The 21,510-nt window shown below is 27.6% G+C and overlaps 2 protein-coding genes across 2 annotated transcripts; both read left to right on the forward strand.

Moving 5' to 3' along the window:
- Nucleotides 1-2,935: 2,935 nt before the first annotated feature.
- LOC117180056 (ejaculatory bulb-specific protein 3-like) lies at nucleotides 2,936-7,359 on the forward strand. Its single transcript, XM_033372369.1, has 2 exons — nucleotides 2,936-3,222; nucleotides 6,781-7,359. The coding sequence occupies exons 1-2, from the start codon at nucleotides 3,018-3,020 to the stop codon at nucleotides 6,930-6,932; spliced, it is 357 nt and encodes a 118-aa protein (XP_033228260.1). The 5' UTR covers nucleotides 2,936-3,017; the 3' UTR covers nucleotides 6,933-7,359.
- A 9,449-nt stretch (nucleotides 7,360-16,808) lies between these two features.
- LOC117180286 (ejaculatory bulb-specific protein 3-like) lies at nucleotides 16,809-19,820 on the forward strand. The gene is made up of 2 exons (XM_033372698.1): nucleotides 16,809-17,094; nucleotides 19,544-19,820. Exons 1-2 carry the CDS (start codon nucleotides 16,887-16,889, stop codon nucleotides 19,705-19,707), a joined length of 372 nt encoding a protein of 123 aa, XP_033228589.1. The 5' UTR covers nucleotides 16,809-16,886; the 3' UTR covers nucleotides 19,708-19,820.
- Nucleotides 19,821-21,510: the final 1,690 nt, after the last annotated feature.

Here is a 21,510-nt window from a genome sequence, read left to right on the forward strand (position 1 = left end):
TTTTTGAATATTTTTCACCAGCCCTCGCTAAAAAAAAAGCTGGCACCCTCGACGAATATTTAAAGCTGATTCTCTGCGGATTGTTATTTGAACATAATATGAGAGTCTTCTTAACTATGAAGAAATCTATTTTTCTCTGTGTAGGCGAAGTTGGGTTACAACCAAAATTATCATCTGTTGTGACTATAAGCTATCAAGTGCTGTTTGCTGTTTTTCCGTCCATACCAAGAGTGCGTCCTATTGCATTAGTTATTGTAAAGGTTGAGCAATTCTGCCGGATTTGTCTATATGTTTACTATAATATCCCACTAATCCTAAACATTGCCTAATGTTTTTATCTTTTTTTGGAACTGGAAATTTTTTTACGGCTCATCTTTTTCTTGACTCTGGTTGTAATCCATCTTTATCAATTATGTGACCCAAGCAACTCACTTCAGGACGTAAGAATTCGCGTTTTTCGTATTGCAATCGTAAAATTGCGTCAATATAGTGTGAATACATTTTCTTCTGTGTTCCTCTAGGCTATCAAGAAATATCACAATATCATCGAGATATACAAAATGTATGGTACCAAACAAATTAATAATTTTAAATTGTCCATTGTCCACTCTTATTTTGGGGAATCTTATGGCTAAGTAAAATAATGAAAAGTATTTTGCAGATCCTAGCTCTTTCGGCTTTAGTGAACACATTCTCATCACATATCTTGTGCTTCGCACTCGATTTTGCCCGAAATGTCAAAGGTTCTACATTACGCGTAACACTTTTATATCAAATATAATATATTTTTTATGTACCTCTCTTTGGGATTGCGTATTAAAAGATTGAAAAATAAAGTAAAAACTGTATTTATCATTATTACTTTAATATTTGTTTCTTATTTTGCATCAAATTTTAATCTTAGCTGCGGTGAAACGTGTACCATTTCAATAAATTCATTTAATTACAGTTCATAATATGCATGGAAATTTAAACATTCTTATTCTTATTGCCTTGCTTTTATATGTATATTTTTTAATCTTGTCTTTTACGATTCAAAGAAAAACCACGCTTCCTAACAACAAAAAATTCGTAATAAATTCGTAAATCTTTTTTAGTTGAATTTTTGTCTCACTTATTCTTGTAGTTTGTATCGTTTGTCGACAAATATGATTTTCTTATTCAATGTTGTTTTTCAAAAATAAAACAAAAAGTACTTATCCTACAAAAAAGTAATTCCTGACAAATTTGTAATTCTTTTTTAGGTGCACAATTTTTGTCGATCTATCTCTATTCGTATCTAGCTTTCTTTGAACACAAAATGGAATTATTGCTTTTTCATTCGTTTTTTTTGCAATCAAAATTTAAATTCTCAATTTATCTTGAAAAAATTCTAAAATTTGTTTAGACAGTCTTCTATAAGGCCTTAAAAACTAACATTTTTTTCTCTTGACTTTTTCCCATATCGCGCTTCGTTTGGCTTCAAATGTTCATTTTCGTATGGTTTTTTTGGATAAATTGTCTCAAACATCTTCAAAATGCTCTAACTTTAAAAAAATTTTGTCAAAAAAAGCTGTCTAACGAACTCGACCTTTTTTTGCATATCTTTATAAAGTATGCCAAAGGAAAATCAAATCGAATAATTCCTTCAAATGTTACCGCGTTTACAGACTACAATGACCACGAAAACGAGGACAGACAGACACTGATGTAAAAACTATTTTTTCTGAACCAGGGGGCCTCAAAACGTCGACATTTGATGATTCCGCGAAAGACATTTTTCACATAAAACCAATACCTTCTCAATAGGATGAGAATGTAAAAATACGTTTTTGCAAATTGTATGCAGAATCGTCAGATATTAAGAGAATCGAGTTGAAACTCAACATTTCTCTTTACAATTAGCAATAAAATACGAATCACAACATATTTGTTAAATATCACTCCCCTAAGTCAGTTTTACAGGATCTCCAAAAAACCCCATAAGTGAAAGATTGGGGTTTGCCTACCTCTACAAATTGTTTAAAACCTTTATTAATATTTTTTATCAACAATATTAAATTATTTAAACAATAATGTTTGTTAATTTGCATTGATTATTACCTCACTAAGTAAAAAGTGAATAAACAGTTTAAATTTTTTTAAAAACAGCAACTTTCAGCATTGCTACAGGAGAAGATAGTTAAAACCAATAATAATTTGTTAAATTTAAATTATTATTGCCTCGCTCTGAGTGAAAAAGTGGACAAAATCTGTAATATTTCATAAAACAGCGCAAATTTCTAGAATTGCCATAAAAGAAGATAGTTTTAAGCAATAATAAATTGCTTGAACATACATGTTTGTTAACTTGTATTCATTATTATCTTACTGAGTAAAAATTTACAAAAATCTCAAAATTTCAAAAAACATCGAAACTATCTATCAATACTATAGAAGACGATAGTAACAAACAATAATAATTTGCCTAAAAAGCTAGGTTTGTTTAAATTGTGTGTGCTAAACTTTACGAGGTTTGCGGAATATCTTATTATAATTTTTTAATAAAGCATTTATTTTTTATGAGTTCGAACAAATTTTTGAGCTGTATGCATAGAAATTAAAGAAAAGTTTCCAATTCATTTTTGGACCACCCCACTGTGAAGCAGTCTGCTGAAGCCTGCTATTATAATTAGAGAACTTCCGTATTCTCTTCCGCTAGAATAAATTAAGGAAATTATCATTTGAATTGTCAAGCAAGAAGGAAGTGGCCTTAACATTTCCGCATCCGTAAATATCCGTAAAAACAGTTAAAAAATCTCAAATTGACCTTTGGTCAGATGTGGCATCATTGATGAAATTATGAATAAGTTAAATGGTCATCTCAGTGACGTTAGCTTCTAAGAATGAAGGACTTCCGAATGTATAAATGCTTCGATATGGTGCATTGGGAGTCAGTATTAAAAACAAGTTTGACTTTGACACTAGGTCTCCTGTAGAATTTATATTACGAAAAAACTTGCAAACGAAATTACTTAGAGCCTTCTTCCGGGACAAAAATGTCGGGCTTTGGCATCTTCTTCGGTCTAGTATTACTTGTGACTTTCGCTGCAGCTGCAGATGAACCTACCGCATTGTATTCGAATAGATATGATTTTATTAATGTCGATGAAATTTTGAGTAATGAGCGAATTCGAAATCAATACTCAAAATGCTATTCTGGAACTGGTCCGTGTCTAACACCAGATGCTAAATTTTTCAAAGGTATGCATACTTTTTCACTAATTTTTATTTAAACTATTTTTCGTGCCAATAAATCAGATATCTGATGAAATATTTCTTCTGTGACTTTATAAATCTGAATAATATGATTGATAGTGTAATTTCAAAAAAAAAACTATTCTCAATAAAAAAAAAAACTAAAAATTATAACAAACATTTATTCTAAAAACGTCTTTTGCAAATTGATTTTATTAATTATAGCTTTCTATTTTTGAAATTATATTTTTCGAAAGGAAAAATTTTGTCTAAAATTATGTTTGATTGGAAAATGTCATTGGGTTCGTAAAAATGTAGGGATACATTTTTTTTCTTTCGAGGCGCAAATGCTTTCAAATTTATTTTTTTAAATAATTTTTTGACATTTATTGTTATCTTTAATTCAAACAATTTCGGCATTCTTCTATATCGAATATTTTCTATTTCGGGATATTTTTTCGTCCTCGGAAAAAAAATTCCCGACAAAAAATTCCCGAAGTATAAAATACCCGTACTATAAAATTCCCAAATTTCAACAAGTAGAATAATAAAACAATAGACCAATATCAATATTTTTTAAATATCAAACAATAGTCAAATATTTTTAGAACAAAAATTTAATATTTCAAGTTTAGAAAAATTATTGTTTGAATTTAAAATAAAACATTAATTGATAAATATATATTTCCCAATAAAAAATTTCATGTAAAAATTTGATTAATATTTTTTATTTTTTATTACAAAAAACAATGTCGAATGTTCAATGAAAAAAATAATGAAAAGACATTTCGAGATAAATCAGCCCTGAATTGAATCCTGCAAAATTTGTTTGGAAAATAAATAACCTTTTTTTTCATATTTCAGCAATTATATAATTTCGGCAATTTTTTTTTAATATTATCTTTTTCGGGAATTTTACAGTGTCGCGATATTTATGTTTCAAGATTTTTCAGCTCCCCTTATTTTAATTCTGAAATTGATGATCAGAAATTTTTTAATTCGGTAAAACTATTATCTGTCGAGAATTTTATTGTTCAGGATTTTTTATAATCGCTAATAATATAAATTGTTCATAATTTTTAAGCTGTTTAGATTCAGAAATATTATTATTTTGAAATTTTCGATTATTCTATAATTTTGGTAATTTTAATTCGGGAATTTATCTATTATATGGAAGTTTAATTTGTCGGATTTTTTATTTGTCGGGATTTTTCAGTCATCCCAATTTTGTTTAATTTGTATGTTGTTTATTTATGTATTGATGTATATCCTCAAGAGTATTCATTCTATTGTTCTGGAAAATAAGTGGTTTATTTGAAGTAAAAGGGAGAGATTAAATATACAATTAAATTAATATATTAGATTAAATATTTAATAAATTTTATTAATTAAATATTTAAATAATTCAATAATTAATTATTCAAATAAAATACTTAAAACTATGTTTAAAAAATTTGTAAATAATTAATTCAAATAATATGAAGGACGTTGAATTCGGATATAACCAGTTGAAAAGACTGACATTGGCGGAAATGTCCTTGAATGTCTGATTTAAGAAACGAGTTCTTCAAGATTCCGCCTGGCATTGAAAATATAATGTTATGCTATTGAGGTTATCAAACCCTTTAAAATTGCAATACGAATTTAATATCAAAAGCTATCAAAGCTATAGCTTGTATATAATTAATAAAAAATAGTAGTAAATGGACGAGTATTAAGATAAAAAAAATATAAAAAATTTAAAAACCCAATATTAACAAATTAAAAAAAATATGTTATACAAACTTTGAAAGAATTAATAATAATTTTGAATTAAATGCGTTTGAAATTTTCAAAAACTATATTGAATTCAAATGATTTTTGATTAGGTAAAATTTTGAGTGAGAAAAACAATATTTCGAATGGAATGAAAAGAACATTGTAGAACGTCTAAATAAAGGTGTATATTATCAAATAATTTGACAATGAGAGTGTTTCGAATTGAAATTTTTTTATCGGAAGCCCTCAAAATTGAAGAATTTCAAACGTGAATTTTGAAAATTGGACAATTTTATCTGAAAAGAATTGAACTTGTTTTATTTCAAATTCAAAGCATTCAAAATTAAATATATATTTTTTATTAATAAAGAATCTCGAAATTGAATGATTGAAATATTTAAAATCAAATATTTTTTAAATTAGATTGTTTAAAATTCAAAGGAGTCGAAATTGTATTATTTTTTATTAATAGCGTTTAGAGTTGAATAATTAAACATTTTAAACTTATCCACATAAATAATTTTAATTTCGAACCGATTCGAATTTGACGTATTTAAAAATTATATCATATCAAAAACTTAATTTCCTATAACATTGACTCGACTAATTTTTCTAAGGTAAAGAAATAAGTTGACCATTCTAAATGATAAAAATGATCAAATAAAATTGAATTATTCTAAAGAAAGCCATTAAGATAAAAAGTAATTTTAAATGGGAAACATTATAAATGTAAGAACGTATACTACTTAACGTTGGTCCTGTGATTGATGATTTTAATTCGAAATTTCTTCAATTTGGAAGAATTGGAATGGAGAACTTAACTTCTGATCTTCAAAATCATCAAAAATTTAAGAATTTTCAATCATAAATCCTTAAAATTCAAGTGTTTTTATTGCTGAGAATTAACCACTACAAATTTCCATTATTTTGATGATTAACCGAAATTTCTTCAATTTAGAAGATTTAGAATTGGAGTTTTTAAAATTTTTTATTTTAAATAATGAAACTTTGAGTTTTGTAATGTAAATTCTGTAATTTTGATACTTTGCATTCAAAATCTATGTAATTAAAAATTTAATTCTTGATTGTTGATCATCACAATCTTTAACATTAAAGAGTTTTTAATTTTGAAACTTTTAAATTAAAAATTATTCAAGTTTCAAGTTTTACAATTCAAGATTCTGTAATTTTGATGATGAACCTTCATAATTTTTTCAATTTCCAAGACTTAGAATTGGAATCTTGAAAATGAAAATTAAAAACTATACTAATCTTCAAACTGAAAATTAAAAACTATAAATTAAGACTAATTTAATTTTGATGCTTTACATGAAAAATGTCTTCAATTTGGAAGATTTAGAATTCAATTTCGATTTTTAATCTTCAAAATAATTCAAATTTAATTTTTTTTTACGTCGTTCAATTTATAATTTTGCAATATATTAATTTAGTAATTTTGTTCATTACGTCTAATTCCTGCTAGGATAAAATTTTATATTTAATGAAAGTTCAAGATTACATTGTATATATATTTTTTATTTTTTTTTATTGCATTATAGCCGATGTAGCTATTTTGAAATTTATTTTAATTTATTATTATTAATTATATTTGACAATTTACTTCAAATAAAAGAATATACTTTAATTGGATGATTAGCCCATGAAAATAAGAAACGTCTTATAAGCGCGTGTAGCACGCTATTTCTGCTAGTTCATAAAAATATTTAAATATCTTACATAACCAATTCAAATTAGCCATTACATATCTTCACTTTTTATTCAATAATTATTATTTTTCCTCGACAGATGTATTCCCGGAAGCAATTGGCACCCGCTGTAAAAGATGTACCGAGAAGCAGAAGCAAATTTTCGAAAAAATCGTTGTCTATTATATCGAAAATGATCCAGAGCAATGGAAACAAATATTAACGCGCTCAATTCAAGCACGCAATTCATAGATTTATTGCTTATTGCTATAGAAAACAGCCTAATTAAAAATGAAAATTTTTATTCTTTTTATATCGAAAGTATATAAAAAAATTCTTATAAAAGTAATACATTTTTTGCCAAACAAATAGACAGTGTGACGTATTACTTTTCAATTTATATTTTCAAATAATGAGTTGTAGAAAGCTCTAATTATTCAATTAGTTATCTTAAGTAGTATCAATTATGCAAATTATTCACTGATTATCACCCACTATCTAGGATAAGAAATCGTAAAGAGGAAGTTATTTGATCTAATCGACTCATTTAAATTTTCCTTGTACGTCAACAGTTAACTCTATTTGCACCTTTGTATCTAATTGATGAAATATTTGCATGTAATATTTATGTACATATGTAAATATGAGAACAATCATGGAAATGATAATTTATAGTACCAATAAAAGATTGATTGAAAACCCTTCATAATCTTTATTAAAATTTTCCTTCACCTTAAAAAATGCGAATTAGTATTTAGGAAAAGATCACTTTTGTGCGAATTTCTTATGTTCTTTAATTATAAACAAATTATAAGATTCATTCACCTAAAGAAGAATTTTCAATAAAGTAGAAAAATTTTCAACTAAACAAGATGAATTTTCAACCGAAAATGGAATAGTTCAATTTTTAGTTAAAAAGTTTCATTTGAAACAACAACAAAAAGTAAACAAATTTTTCACTAAGATTATAAATCTTTAACTAGAATAATTAAATAGTCAGTTGAAAAATTAACTTACCACAATAAACAATGATTTCTCAACAAAATATATCAATTTTAAACAAAATATAAATTTTTAACCAATTAGATTAAATTTTTATTGAAAAGTACGAATTTTCGAACAAAAGGTTGAGTTTTTAATTTAAAAAATACATTATTAACAAAAAATGCAATAGTTATATTTTCAATTGAAAAGGTAATTTTTTACGAAAAAATAGGAATTGTTAATCAAAAAAAAAAAATTCCAATAAAAATGGAATAGTTATATTTGCAGTTAAAAATTATATTTAAAAAACAGACGAATTTTTAACTGAAATGATGAATTTTAAGCCAAAAAACGATACATTTACAATAAAAATGGAATAGTTAAAGTTTTCGTTGAAAAAATTTATTTTCAAAGAAATAGTTAAATCTTTCAACAAAGTATTTCAATTTTCAACAGAAAATATGAAATTTTAAAGAAGATTAATTTTTTACCAACAAAGACGAATTTCTAACAAAACAGTTGAATTTTCAAGAAAAATTTGAGTTGCAAATCAAAAATAGGAAATTTTACACAAAAAAGTTAATGTTTGCCGCCGCGCCACATAACCCGCCGCTCCCCTACCTCCGACTTTTTATAATAACGGTATTTTGCTAACTTGGAAGTTTGTGAATATTTAAATGTTTTCCTGCTCATTTTTGTACCCAATCGTGAATATTGAAATAAATTAAATTGTAAAAATTGTATTTGTGATAAAAATGGAACTGTATGAAACATACGTTTTTTTCTAAAATCTAGAAGAAAATTGACATTAATTATAGGAAACGTATCTTCCAACAGGTAATAAAGAAAATGTTTACGAGTAAATGTATGAATATGTGTCACATTGCATGTACCACTTCAAAGTAAGAAGAAAAACATTGCTTCTAAAAATTCCTACTAAATTACGATTTAAGAAATTTAAAAGTTTTAAAAGTAGAATAAATTTGGAAAAATAGTATGAAAATGGTGTTTGATTAACTATTTTTGTAATCATTAAAAATTCCTTTTGAAATGAAAAAATCTTTCAATTCGTCTAAAATATAGCAAAATCCACAAAAACAACCTTAAAATATTTCAAATTCTTAAAAAATTCAGTCGTCTTAAAATACTTGAAATCCGTAAAAATTTCTCAAAGTCCGTTAAAATTTCATTTAATTTATTCCCTAAAGTTCAGTAGAAATCTGCTCACATCCATTACAATTTTTTGAATCTTTGAAATTCTCTGACAACCGTTAACAAAATTTTTAATTTCGTTAACTTCCTTGGAATTTTTTAAATACCGTTAATACTTTTAAATTATTTGAAGTCCTTTGAAACTTATAAAATCTATTAAATCTTGGGAAATTTTTGGTAATCACATAAAAATTGAATTAAATCCCACAGAATACCTTGAAATCTACAATATCTTTCAAAATACCTTTAAGAATGATGAAATCTTTGCAATCCGCTGGAATCTAATAAAATATACAAAATCAGACAAAACCCTTCAAGACCTTTTGAAATATTTAAAATCCTTTAAAATCTGCAGAAATCCTAAGGATCTTTAAAAATTCGATGGAATCCCTTGACATTTTTTAATATCTCTGTAATCCTGGATACCTCTTCGAAATCTATGGAAATTTTTTTAATTTGTTGAAATTCTCTGACAACCATTAAAAAACTTTTAATCTCATTAACTTCCTTAGAATTTTTAAAATATCCCTAATACTTAAAAATCATTTTAAATTCCTTTGAAATTGATCAAATCTATAAAATACATTGAAATCTATAATAAATTTTGAAATACCTGAAAAAATAATGAAATCTTTGAAATTCTCTGAAATATTATAAAATCCACCAAATCAGATAAAGCCCTCCAAGAACCCCTGAAATATTTAAAATCTACATAAATCCCATAAAAACTTATTTCTTTTGAATTCCCTTGAAATATCCTAAGTCCGCAGAATTCCCTCAATGTCCCTTGAAAGTCCATTTAATTTATTGTATAAAGATATTTAGAAATCAATTAAAATCCCTTGAGATTTTTTAAATATCACTGATATCCTGGATACCATTTCGAAATTCCCTGAAATTTTTTTAATTCGTTGAAATTCTCAGACAACCATAAAAAATATTTTAATCGCGTTAACTTCCTTGGATTTTTTCAAAATCCCTTAAAAATGATGACATTTTTGAAATCCTATGAAATATAATAAGATCCACAAAATTAGATAATTCCCTTGAAATGTTCTAATTTTATCATTTCTTTTAAAATCCTATGAATATCTTAAATCCGTAGAAATCCCTTAAAATCCTTTGAAGGTTAATTCAATTTATTCCCTAACGTTCTTTAAAAATAAGTTGGAATCCCTTATTTTTTTTTCAATATATCTGGTATCCTGGATACCTTTTTGAAATCCATTGAAATTGATTTAAATCCATTGAAAATCTCTCAAAACCATTAAAAAAAAATTTAATCTCGTTAAATTCCTTGACATTTTTTAAAAATATTCCTAGCACTTCAAAATGCTTCGAAACCTTTTGAAATTTATATGATCCATTATACCTTGTTGAATCCCGAGTAATAATTTTTTAAATCTTCTAAAATTTCGTAAAATCCCTCGAAGTACCTGGAAAATTAATTTAATTCATTCCTTAAAGTTCTTTGGAAGTTCCTTGTAATTCCTTAGAATCACTGAATTTTCTTTAATTGACTCAAAAGTTCTTAATACACTCTAGCTGAAAATGCGTCTTTTTTATTTCAAAATTTAACTCATTGATTGAAAGTCGAACAATTTTCTAGAAAATTTATTTTTTGGCTAAATATTCTTAAGTTAAGTCAAAAATTGAACTGTTAGTTGAAAATTCCTTTTTTCTTGTAAAGAATTAAAACTTTTAACTGAGAATTCTACTATTTTGTTGAATACTAGATTTTTTGCAAAAAATCATATTTTTGACTTGAAAATTAAACTGTTTTCTAAAAAATTATTTTTTTATTGAAAATTAATTTTTATACACAAAAATTTAATTATTCGGTTTTTAGTTAAAAATTGATCTTTTTAGTTTAAAAATCAAATATTTGGTTAAAAATTAGTTAAACTTGAAAATTAGTTGTACACTCAACTAGTTTATAGGAACTTAATTATTCTGTTAAAAATTCTACATTTTTGCATAAAATTAATCCTCTTAGTTGAAAATTTAACTGTTTGGTTGAAAATTGATCTTTATAGTTAAAAAAAGGTCAATTATTTGGTTAATAATTTATTCAGTTTGTTAACATGTATGTATTTTGTTGAGAAATCGTCTTTTTTGTCAGAAAATTATTTTTCTGAGTTGAAAAATTAATCTTATTGGTTAAAGATTATTATTCTTGCTCGAAAATTTATATTTTTTATTTGAAAATTCAACTACAGTGAAACTCTTCTAAAGCGCCGATTTTGAGGCTGATGGTGGGTGGGAACTGATTCATTATAGGCCGCTTCGCTTTTGTTTGTTCACGCCTGAGTGTTCGCCTGAGTGACAATCGTAGTCCCCGTGAACCCCCCGAAGCTCCTGTTATACCTAGCTGCTGCGCGGTATCAATTCTCGGAAGAGCTATAGTATGGAGAGCTATTGAAGGGTTTCACTGTATTTGGTTAAAATTTTGTGTATTTTGTCGAGAATTTTTTTTGTAGTAAAAAAGGAATTTTCTTGGTTAAAAATTCTACTCTTCTTTATTCATATTGTGTCCCCTAAGGGTTTACATGACTTCCATTCCTTACAATGAGAACGCAAACGCATATTAGTCTACTTAACTTTTACTTTACCATTACTTACAATTTTTACCCTTCTAATCTAAGCGACTTCCGTTTCCTTTTTCTTGCAATTTTTTATACCTCCATTTACCTTTTTTCGCTTGCATTCTTTCATTCTCTCTCATTCGCTCCTCTAGCACCCTCCAACTCCTTCATCCATTCTTCTCCTAATCCATCTTCCCCTAGAATCTTAACCACATTTTCTTGCCAGCTTCCTTTATCTTCCATTCCTCTTCTACATCCTTCCCATACATGCTTCCATGTTTCCTCCTCCCATTCACATATTCTACACATTCTGTTCTCTTCTTTTTCCCAGTACATCCTCTCCCTTACCTCGTTTCGCAATCTAAATCTTGCTATTCTGGTCCACCTTCTCTCTCCCCATCTCTTTTCTAAATACTTTAGCACCCCTTCCTTTTTTATCATCTTATACCATTTGTTGTATTTTGACTCCTCAATCGCTCCCCATCTTTCTATTAATTGTCTTTCCCTCTCCCTTTTTTCCAATTCTTCATAGTTTACTCCAGTCCCGTCTTCTATTTCTCTATCATTAAAGAACTCCCACCTTTCTTCTTCCCATCTCGTTAATTCGATCGCCCTCCCTCTCCTCTCTTCTACGTCCATCTAACACTTTCTCGCCAACTCCCCTCCCTTTCCCTCCCTCAGCTTCGTCTCAAATTTCCATGCCCTCTTTCCCGCTCTAATACTTAACTAATCCCTTTGCGTTTCTTCTCTCACCATATATCCTGGCGTCCTCCAGTCTGCCCCTAGTGTCCACCTTATATACCTTTCTTGTAAACTCTCAATATCTTTCCTTTCTTTCCATCCCCATGTCTCTGCTCCATAACCTAATACCGGCCATACCAGCGAATCAAATAACCACATTCTCCTTCTCCAATTTTTTTTAACCTTCTTTTTTCTATTCCCCATATCTGTTTCATTACAAAAGGAATTTTCTTGGTTAACAATTCTACTCGTTTATAGAATACTCATTTTATTTTGAAAATTTAAACTTTTGGAATCATTTTTCTTATTGACTAAAAAATTCTTGTCACACTTTTGTAGAAAATACGTGTATTTAAGATTTGAAAATTCCCCTCTTTAGTTAACCCTAGGAGACCACACTTTTTTTACCCTTACTTAGCCATACTTGGTCTGGGGGACCGAATAATTTCATGTTTTACAAATTTGGAACAAATTAACATTTTTTGACTAATGAGCAGTAAGATCGAAACGCCATTTCCCGGCCAACAATAAGATGCTAAAAACAAATCAAAAAAATTATTTATTGAAAAGATGTAACATTTTTCGCAAGACGTGTAATGAAAAATTGTCAAAAATGCAATGTTTCGAAAAAAATTATTCTCATTTTTTTAATTCTCGGAGCAAAAGAAAGAAATGCGTCAATCCTTGCAGGGGAGGATACCGACTACTCAAATAAATTATATCGATTTAATTCGCTCTAAAAAGTTGAATTTTGGAAAGACATGAAAATGCTCAATTTTCATAAACACTCGAATTTCAACATATTATAGTGGAATGGAATCAGTAAGATCTCAGGTACACGCTCAAAATAAAATAATGACAATAACTGTAAATTTCATCATTATAATAAATAAAATAAGGACACAAGGGGATAAGATGGTACAATAAAAACCCGTCATCATTTCGATCCACATGTTTATTACGAATATATGATATATTAATAATATATTATAAAGAATAGCTGCTTTCCTTTTCTACACGATCAATGTCTCCGTCTACCTCGCTGTCTTCGTGTTCTGGTTCTAAATTTTCAAATGCCAGACGCACGTCATTTGCGGATCTGCTGGAACGCAGTTCTATTGCGACTAGAAAAAAGATGAAAAACAAAATGAAAATTAGCTGTTTTTTAAATTTTTTATTTTTATTTATTCACATATTTATATTTGTTTATATTATTTTGTTTTATTTACACTTGATGTCTAATTGAAGCAATTCTCAGTTCACTCCCAGTATCCTACAAGGTGTTTCGCTTACCTTTTATTACAAAAATGCCCAAGGAAAAGAAGAGGCGGCATTTAAAAATTGAAGAAATTGACCAGATATTTTTCATCAGAGAAAAAAATCAGACAGAAATGGTTCAACGGGCTCTTACGTTCGGAGCCATGCCCCCATCCAGTCTTCAATTAGATTCCCAGTGTATATTATTTTATTTTTTCAACGTTTTTTTATTAATTTTTTTTTTCCAAATTATGCATTGTTAATTAATATAGTAGGGAGCTAGCAATCACTTTTAAAAATTAAAAATCGTACTTACAATTTTTCGGCAAAACCGACGACTTAGCCACACTACACAGCCCGACACGGCACTTTTTAAGATTTCACTGCCACTGCTACTGCGATCCATAGTGGTCAACAATAGGAAAAAGGTGGTCAAAAAACCCCCCAAAAAAATCTTCCTAAGTGTCTTTTACTTATAGATAAGTCTCAACAGTATATGTGTAACTTATTGCGACATGCTATGATAATAAAATCTTTTCTTTTACTGAGCCATTGAGTCGGAAATTGAGCGAGTTTCACGAGTAATATTCAACACGTTTGATACAACCCTGGTGGATCGAAGGAACCGAATGGAGCTCTACAAAGTACCCGTAAAGACCCCATTGGGTACACATTCAGTTCTTTTTTAAACAAATAAAAAAAAACAGCGAAATCAACTTTTAAATTGTTGAAATTCGGATTCTACGTTCAAATTCCCTGTAGAAGGTAACGGAATAATCGCAATAGTTCTATTTTTTGCAACGGTAAAAAGTTTAAAAAAAATATAAGACGTATAACGCCTGTTAATTTCTAAACTTCAAACGTATCATATGTAAGTAGCAGTCAACAGGCGTTATAGATCTTATATAATTTTTTAACTTTTTACCGCTGCAAAAAAAAGAGTATTGCGATTACTCCGTGAGTTTCTAATTGAAAATTTAACGTAGAATCCGAATTTCAACACTTTACAAGTTGATTTTGCTGTTTTTTGAGTTTTTTTAAAAGGAACCGAATGGGGACCCAATGGGGTCTTTACGGGTACTTTGTAGAGGCTTCATTCGGTTCCTTCGGTCCACCAGAGAAGTCAAAAACGACTGAACAAAAAAACGCATAGCTTGTGGAAGGGTGAACAAATTTCTGCTTTCCAAAATGAAATCGTCTCTGAAAAGTAAGTACTTCAATAATATTTAATTGGTGAATCATGATGTCATTGATGGTCATTTACAAGAGCATGTAAAGTCGGTTGAAATCGTCTCGAAGAAACGACGAGAAGTCATATAATTTGATGAATATAAAAAATGTTCCGCTGATATATTAAGTTTAAAATAATGATTAGGATTTTTCTTATTAAGTATCAAAAAATAAGCTGCGGATAGCTGCGGTTTTGAGTTTATTCTCAATTTTAATTTCAAGCTTTATACATGTCCATAACCCGAAAACTTTAGGCCCCTTTATATTGAAAACCAGTTCGGTTAATTAATATAGTTCCAACACGGCTATAATTTAACCAAGTTTAAATCCGATAAAAAAACAATAATTGTATGTGGGTTCACTTAACGCATTTTGCCCCGTATGTTTATTAAAATAATAATTTTGACCTTATATTCATGCAACCTTAGCCTAACCTTCAGTTGAACTTACTTCTGCGAAACGGTGACCCGTCGCTTTGCTTTGTTGGCTTATTTCTTATTTTTGTAATTAAAAAATTCGTATTAACAAATATTTTCTGTCCATTTTTTAGGTATTATAGAAAAAGAAATGTTTCTGAAAATCTGGGAATCGTTTATGAGAAATCAAACAACACGAAAAGGAATATCAAAGTATTCCTCACTAAAATCTAAAATTTTCGAATATTGTACTGTATTGTATAGATTTTTTTATTTAAAGTTTTAGAGTAACTGTGAAATAGATAAGGACCTTTTAGGGCCTTCATAAAGGTCCACCTTATTATTACCATGGTTCATTTATTTTTTAAATAATTTTTTCCTTCGGATTCATAATCAGCGAACATGAAAACCCCGTAATACCAATTTGGAAATGAATCGAAAGTTTATTTAGCATACTCGTTCACCACATTGGATCCACCATTTTGTTTTCGGATTTTTTTAGATCAGATTCGTAATCAGGAACCTTCAAAACCCCGTTATACCAATTTTGAAAAGAATCGAACGTTTATTTATCATACTCGTCCCCCATATTGGATCCGCCATTTTTTTTTGAATTTTTGATATCGGATACGTAATCAGCAACGCTTGAAAGCCCCGTTATACCAATTTTGAAAATAATCGAAAGTTTATGACGCATACTCGTCCGCCATATTGGATCCGCCATTTTGTTCTCTGATTTTTTGACATCGGATTCGTAATCAGCGACCTGAAAAAACCATAAGTAATCGAATTTGGCTCATTTCATGAACATTTTCTAATTTTGGCCAGCTTTATCCTATGTTTGACGACTGTGCGATCCCGAGCTGCATAGTATTGTGCCTTACCAATAGGGTTCTACCTAAAGTTTCTTCTAGGGTTAAAAATACATTTTTTGTTTGTTTGTTAAAAATTCATTTTTTTTAACTGAATAATCAACTGTTTGATTGAAACAAATTCATACTTCCGAGTTGAAAATTCAAATGTTTTGTAGAAAAATCGTATCTTTGTCTTGAAAACTCGAAAATGTTGTATAAAATTCACCTGTTTTGTAGATGTTTTTTTATGTTAAATTTTGTGAATAAAACATTGTTCACTATATTTTTGTTAAAAATTGATCTTTTCATTTTAAAAATTCAATTATGTGGTTGAAAATTTATTTACTTTGTTAAAAATCTGTCTTTTTCAAAAAAACTCAACTTTTTAGTTGTAAATTAAACTATTTAGTTTAAAAATGTATTTATTTTATTGAAAATTTGTCTTTTTGGTTGAAAATTTGACTTCTTCATTAAAAATCTATCTTTTTAATCGAAATTTAATTACTAGTGGTTGAAAATTCTAATTTTTTTTATGTAAAACAAAAATCTTCCTCCTGCCAAATCGTCTAACGTTATTTTTAGATTACCCCTACAAAAATTGACACCCATTTTTATAATAGTAATAAAATAGTTGCACCGTTAAAATGAACGTCAAAAAGTCTCAATAGCATCGTAAGACCGAGGTCTCTGAGGCTCTTGCTTGGCGAACTTGGAGAACTTGGAGAACATGTTGACCTCTTCGCGGAACATGTGAATGATGATAATAATAATCTTACGTCATTAGTGGTTTCTTGAAATGGGGGATATGGCTCATATAAATAGAGGCTGCAAAAATCTGCAATCTTAGTTGAGTGTCTTCTACCTGTCAATTGTTACCAATTATTATCAATATTTATATTAATAAATTGTAATAAAAATTTTTTAAAAATGTCTCGAGTTTCTGTCGTGATTGCTTTCTTAGCAGTTTCTGCAATGGTTATTTCCATTAAATCTGAAGAGATTCATTTGTATACGGACAAGTATGATTATATTGATTATGACGAGATTTTGGCAAATGACCGAATTCGAAATCAGTATTACAACTGCTATCTAGGAACTGGTTCATGCCTTACTCCTGATGCCAAATTTTTCAAAGGTAAGAGAATTTTCTGTCAAAAATTAATTTAAAAAAAGATTTTTTTATTCATAGTGATAATAAATTTGGTAAAATTTCATATATCCTATATTTTAAACCAATTAGATAAGACTGAAAAATCACGAAAAATAACATTTCTGATACTAACATTCCCGAAAAAGAAAATATTACAAATAGAAATATTCCAAAAGAGATATTTTTAAAAAGACGGATTTTAATTCTTTAAATATATTTTGTATTTATAAATAATTTAAAAGTTTTGCATTTTCAATAAGATTTTGTTAACCATTAAAAATGTAAGTTTTAAAATCTTTCGAATGTTTTTCAAATTATTTTGCAATATTCATTTATTGACTTTTATTGTCAATAAAAAAATGTTGTTCGTAAAAAATTGATCAAAATCTTTCATTTTTCGGGACGGCTGTAAAATCCCGGATGATAAAATTTAAAAAAAAATTCCCGAAATTATAAAATTGTCCACAATTTACAAATTACCAATTAATAAAATTACTGAGAGTTTATATTGAAAATTCTCAAAAATAAATAATTCCCAAAATAAAAATTCCCATATTATAAATTATCCGACGTTGGAAAATGTCCTAATTATAAAATTACCGAATCTTAAAAATTCTAACCAAAAATTTTGATAATAAATAAATATTCAATAATGATTAAATAAAAAATATTTTCATCCGACAAAAGTATTGTATTTTATTTCATCATTGAACCATTGCTTAATTTTTTGGATTCAGCAATTTTATGAATCGGGAATGTCCATGTGTCAGCAATTTTATAATTTAGGGCATTTTGTTTCGGGAATTTTCTATTATTATTCCTTTTAAAAATCGGTAGTATCATAAAATGTCCGAAATTTTATTATTTGAAGCTTTTCCAAACCAGGAATTTAAAAATATTCACCAATTTCATTTTTCAGGATTTTTCTGAATTTTCCGGTGAGAATCCCGAAAAGACGAAAATTTATTCGGATTTTAATTTTTTTAATTTAATTTTTATAACAATTTTTTATTCGCTTGTGAAATTCACTGTTTTTAATTTTCAAACTTGAATAAAAAATTATACTGAAAAAGAAAATACTCCAAATAGAAAATTCCCGAAATTATAAAATTTACAACAATTAAAAATCCTCAATAATAAAATCTCCAAACACTTTTTTGATGAAAATTCCCAACAGAAAATTGCAGAATCATAAAATATCCGAAATTATCAAATTTACACTAATTGAAAATCCTCAATAGTAAAACCTCCAAACACTTTTTTGTTAATAATTCCCGGCAGAAAATTGCAGAATCATAACATTTATCATTCGGGAATGTTCTAATTCCAGAAGTTAATTTTTTGAAACTGTTATTATTTGGGAATTTTCCAATTCGGGAATTTTAGAGTGTCGGGAATTTTAATTTTCAGGATTTTTCAGTCGTCACCATAATAAAATTTCCGGCAGTTTGTAATATTGTCGCTAATGAAAATTCCCAAATTATAAAATTCCTTAATTTCAAAATTAAATCAGTTTTTTTTAAATAAATATAAATATTATATTTTACTAAAAATAGAATAATCATCAAAGAAATATGTTTTATATTATTCTTTGAATTTTTCATTATTGTATTTTTATTTGAAAAATAACACTAATCAAAAGACAATTTTTCAAATTGTTCAAGTTAGAGAATTTAAAGTGTCAGGAATTTTAAAGTGTTATAACTGGGACGACTGAAAAATCTCAAAAAATAAAATTTCCGTCATTCTAAAATTCTCCAATTGAAAAATTCCCGACAGAAAATGGCCCAATTGAAAATCCCGTAATTTAAACAATAGAAATGATTGATTTTTAATCAATATTATTAAATTATTAAAAATAAAATAATCAAACATTTGTATCAAGGAAAAATATTTGTTATGCTCAAAGTTTAAAACCATTATTGTTTAAATTTAAAATAGTAATAATTAAATATATATATATATATATATATTTCTGGATGCACAATTTTGTTTGAAAAAGTGCATAGTATTTTTAAAAAATGAGAAGAAAATTCTTCAAAATGAAATTAGTTATTTAAAAGAAACAAATATAAAAAAACTTCGAGAAATACCAGTGCTGAATTTAATTGAAATTTGTAAAAAGTTAGGTTCTGAGAAAAGTTCGGCTTTTTATTTAATTCAAACAATAATTTAAAATAAACTTTTAACATTTAAAAAATTTAATAATTTGGGAATTTTTAGATTAGGTAATATTATAAACCGTCATTTTATAGTTTCGGAAATTTTATTATTTGGGAATTTTACCGTATCAGGAATTTTATTTTTCGGGATTTTTCAGTCGTCCCCTTTTTTTTAATTGCTTAGTTGTTAAATGCACTCCCCCATTAAATTATAATATAAAATTATTTTAAAAATCCCAGATTTATAACTAAAATAACCATTTTTTCAACAGACATGTTCCCAGAAGCCTTGGTTACAAAATGCAAATACTGCACCGAAAAGCAAAAAAACGGCTTTGAAAAGATTGTCACCTACTACACAGAAAAGGAACCGGAAGCGTGGGAAAAAGTTCTCAGAAAGGCGATCGAAGATGCTCGAAGTCGATCAAAGCAATAAATAAAAAAAAACAGATTTATATTTATTTTGTAAAAATGTAAAAATTCCATTATACAATAGTTAACTCTAGAGAATATCAATCAAGTTTGTTTATAAAATGTTAACAAGTCAATGAATTATGTCTATTTATTATCGCCCATGAATATTTCACGCAACTTTCAAACATTTTGCCGCGGTAACGATAGAAATATGCAAATTACAGCTCAGACTTACTATCGTTTTTGTTCGAAGCAGATTTGGAAAGCTGTGTTCTTTTGATTTATAGATTTATTTCTCTGCAGTTCATGATTCTAATGGATGGTGCAATTTTCAGATAAAATAATTAAATTTTATCAAAAAAACAAAAACAAAAAAAGAACGAATTTTCAACAAAAAAGTTAAATTTTAAACCAAAGAGGTAAATCTGGAAGAAATATGTATTTTTAGGAAACTAGTTCAACTTTCTACCAAGTAGTTACATTTTAAACTAAAAAAATATGGAATTTTAACCAAATAGTTTAATTTTCAACCAACAAGATGGATTTTCCAGAATGAAGATTAGTTTTCTACTAAAAAATACAAATTGAAAAAAGGACATAAATTCTCAACCCACAAATATTATTTTTTAACGAGGAAATTAATTTTCTACCAAAAAGTCAAATTTTCATAAGAATATTTTGATTTTTGATCATATAGTTAAATTCACATAAACATAGAAATTGAAAAAAAAATTTTTCAAAAAAAAAAGAGGAATTATTAACAAAAATCATAAATCTTCAAATTGAAAAGATAAATTTTCAACCAAAAATGAAATACATACTTTGTCAGTTATTACAATTAATTCTCAGCGAAAAAAACACGAATTTTTAACAAAATAGTTGCATTTTCAATAAAAGAGATGAATTTTCAACAAAAATTATGAATCCTAAAGAACTTCATTTTCAACAAAGTAGTTCTCCGCAAAAAATGATATTTTTAAAAGCAGATGATTAAATTTCTAAAAATAGGATAGTTAAATCACCAACGAAATAGATGAATCTTAAAAAATATAAATTTTTAACAAATTAGTTCAACTTTCAAAGTAGTAGTTGAATTTTCAACGAAAAGCGACAATTTGTCCACCAAATAATTAAACTTTTGTAAAAAAACTTTTAAAATTCTTAAATCCTTAACCGAACTACATTAATTCAGACCCAAAAAGTTACATTAAAAAAAGAATAGAAAAAATTAACTCCCGGTAAAAAAAAAATCTAAAATAAGTTGCATTTTCAATAAAAAATATTAATTTTCAACTAAAATAAATGAAAAAATAATGAACAAACCTTTTACAACCAAGGAGATGAATCTACAATGGTGGAATATGGTGATCCAAAACTACAAGGGATTTCTAAACAATCTCTTTCTTTTTTTGAATATGTTTTTCTTAAATAAAACCGTTATTTGTAAATTTTATATCTGACTTTAATTTACATTTTTTTTAATTTAATTTTTAATTTGTTATGGAGGATGAAAAGATACAAGCAGGCAGTCGGCATGAAGAAAACCCATAAGAGTGAAAGAGATGGACCATCTCTATCTCTCTCACTCTTATGGGTTTTCTGCATGCAGGGCTGTCTGCTTGCAGAGGCATGAAAGCACCCTTATGAAGCCTAGGCATTTCTACCGGAGTGCGCTTCCCGAGTGATCCGTTTGGCGGCGGTAAGTTCTAGAGATTGTCACAACCCGGGTATCGCGTCCTCTATATATGTCGCGATATTACCGGCCGGACTCGAAGGCAAACGTGGATCCGTTTAAAAAATTTAAGACCTATGAAGATAGGTGAGT

This window comes from Belonocnema kinseyi, chromosome 9 (genome assembly GCF_010883055.1).
Source record: "Belonocnema kinseyi isolate 2016_QV_RU_SX_M_011 chromosome 9, B_treatae_v1, whole genome shotgun sequence".
NCBI classification, from domain to species: Eukaryota; Metazoa; Arthropoda; class Insecta; order Hymenoptera; family Cynipidae; genus Belonocnema; species Belonocnema kinseyi.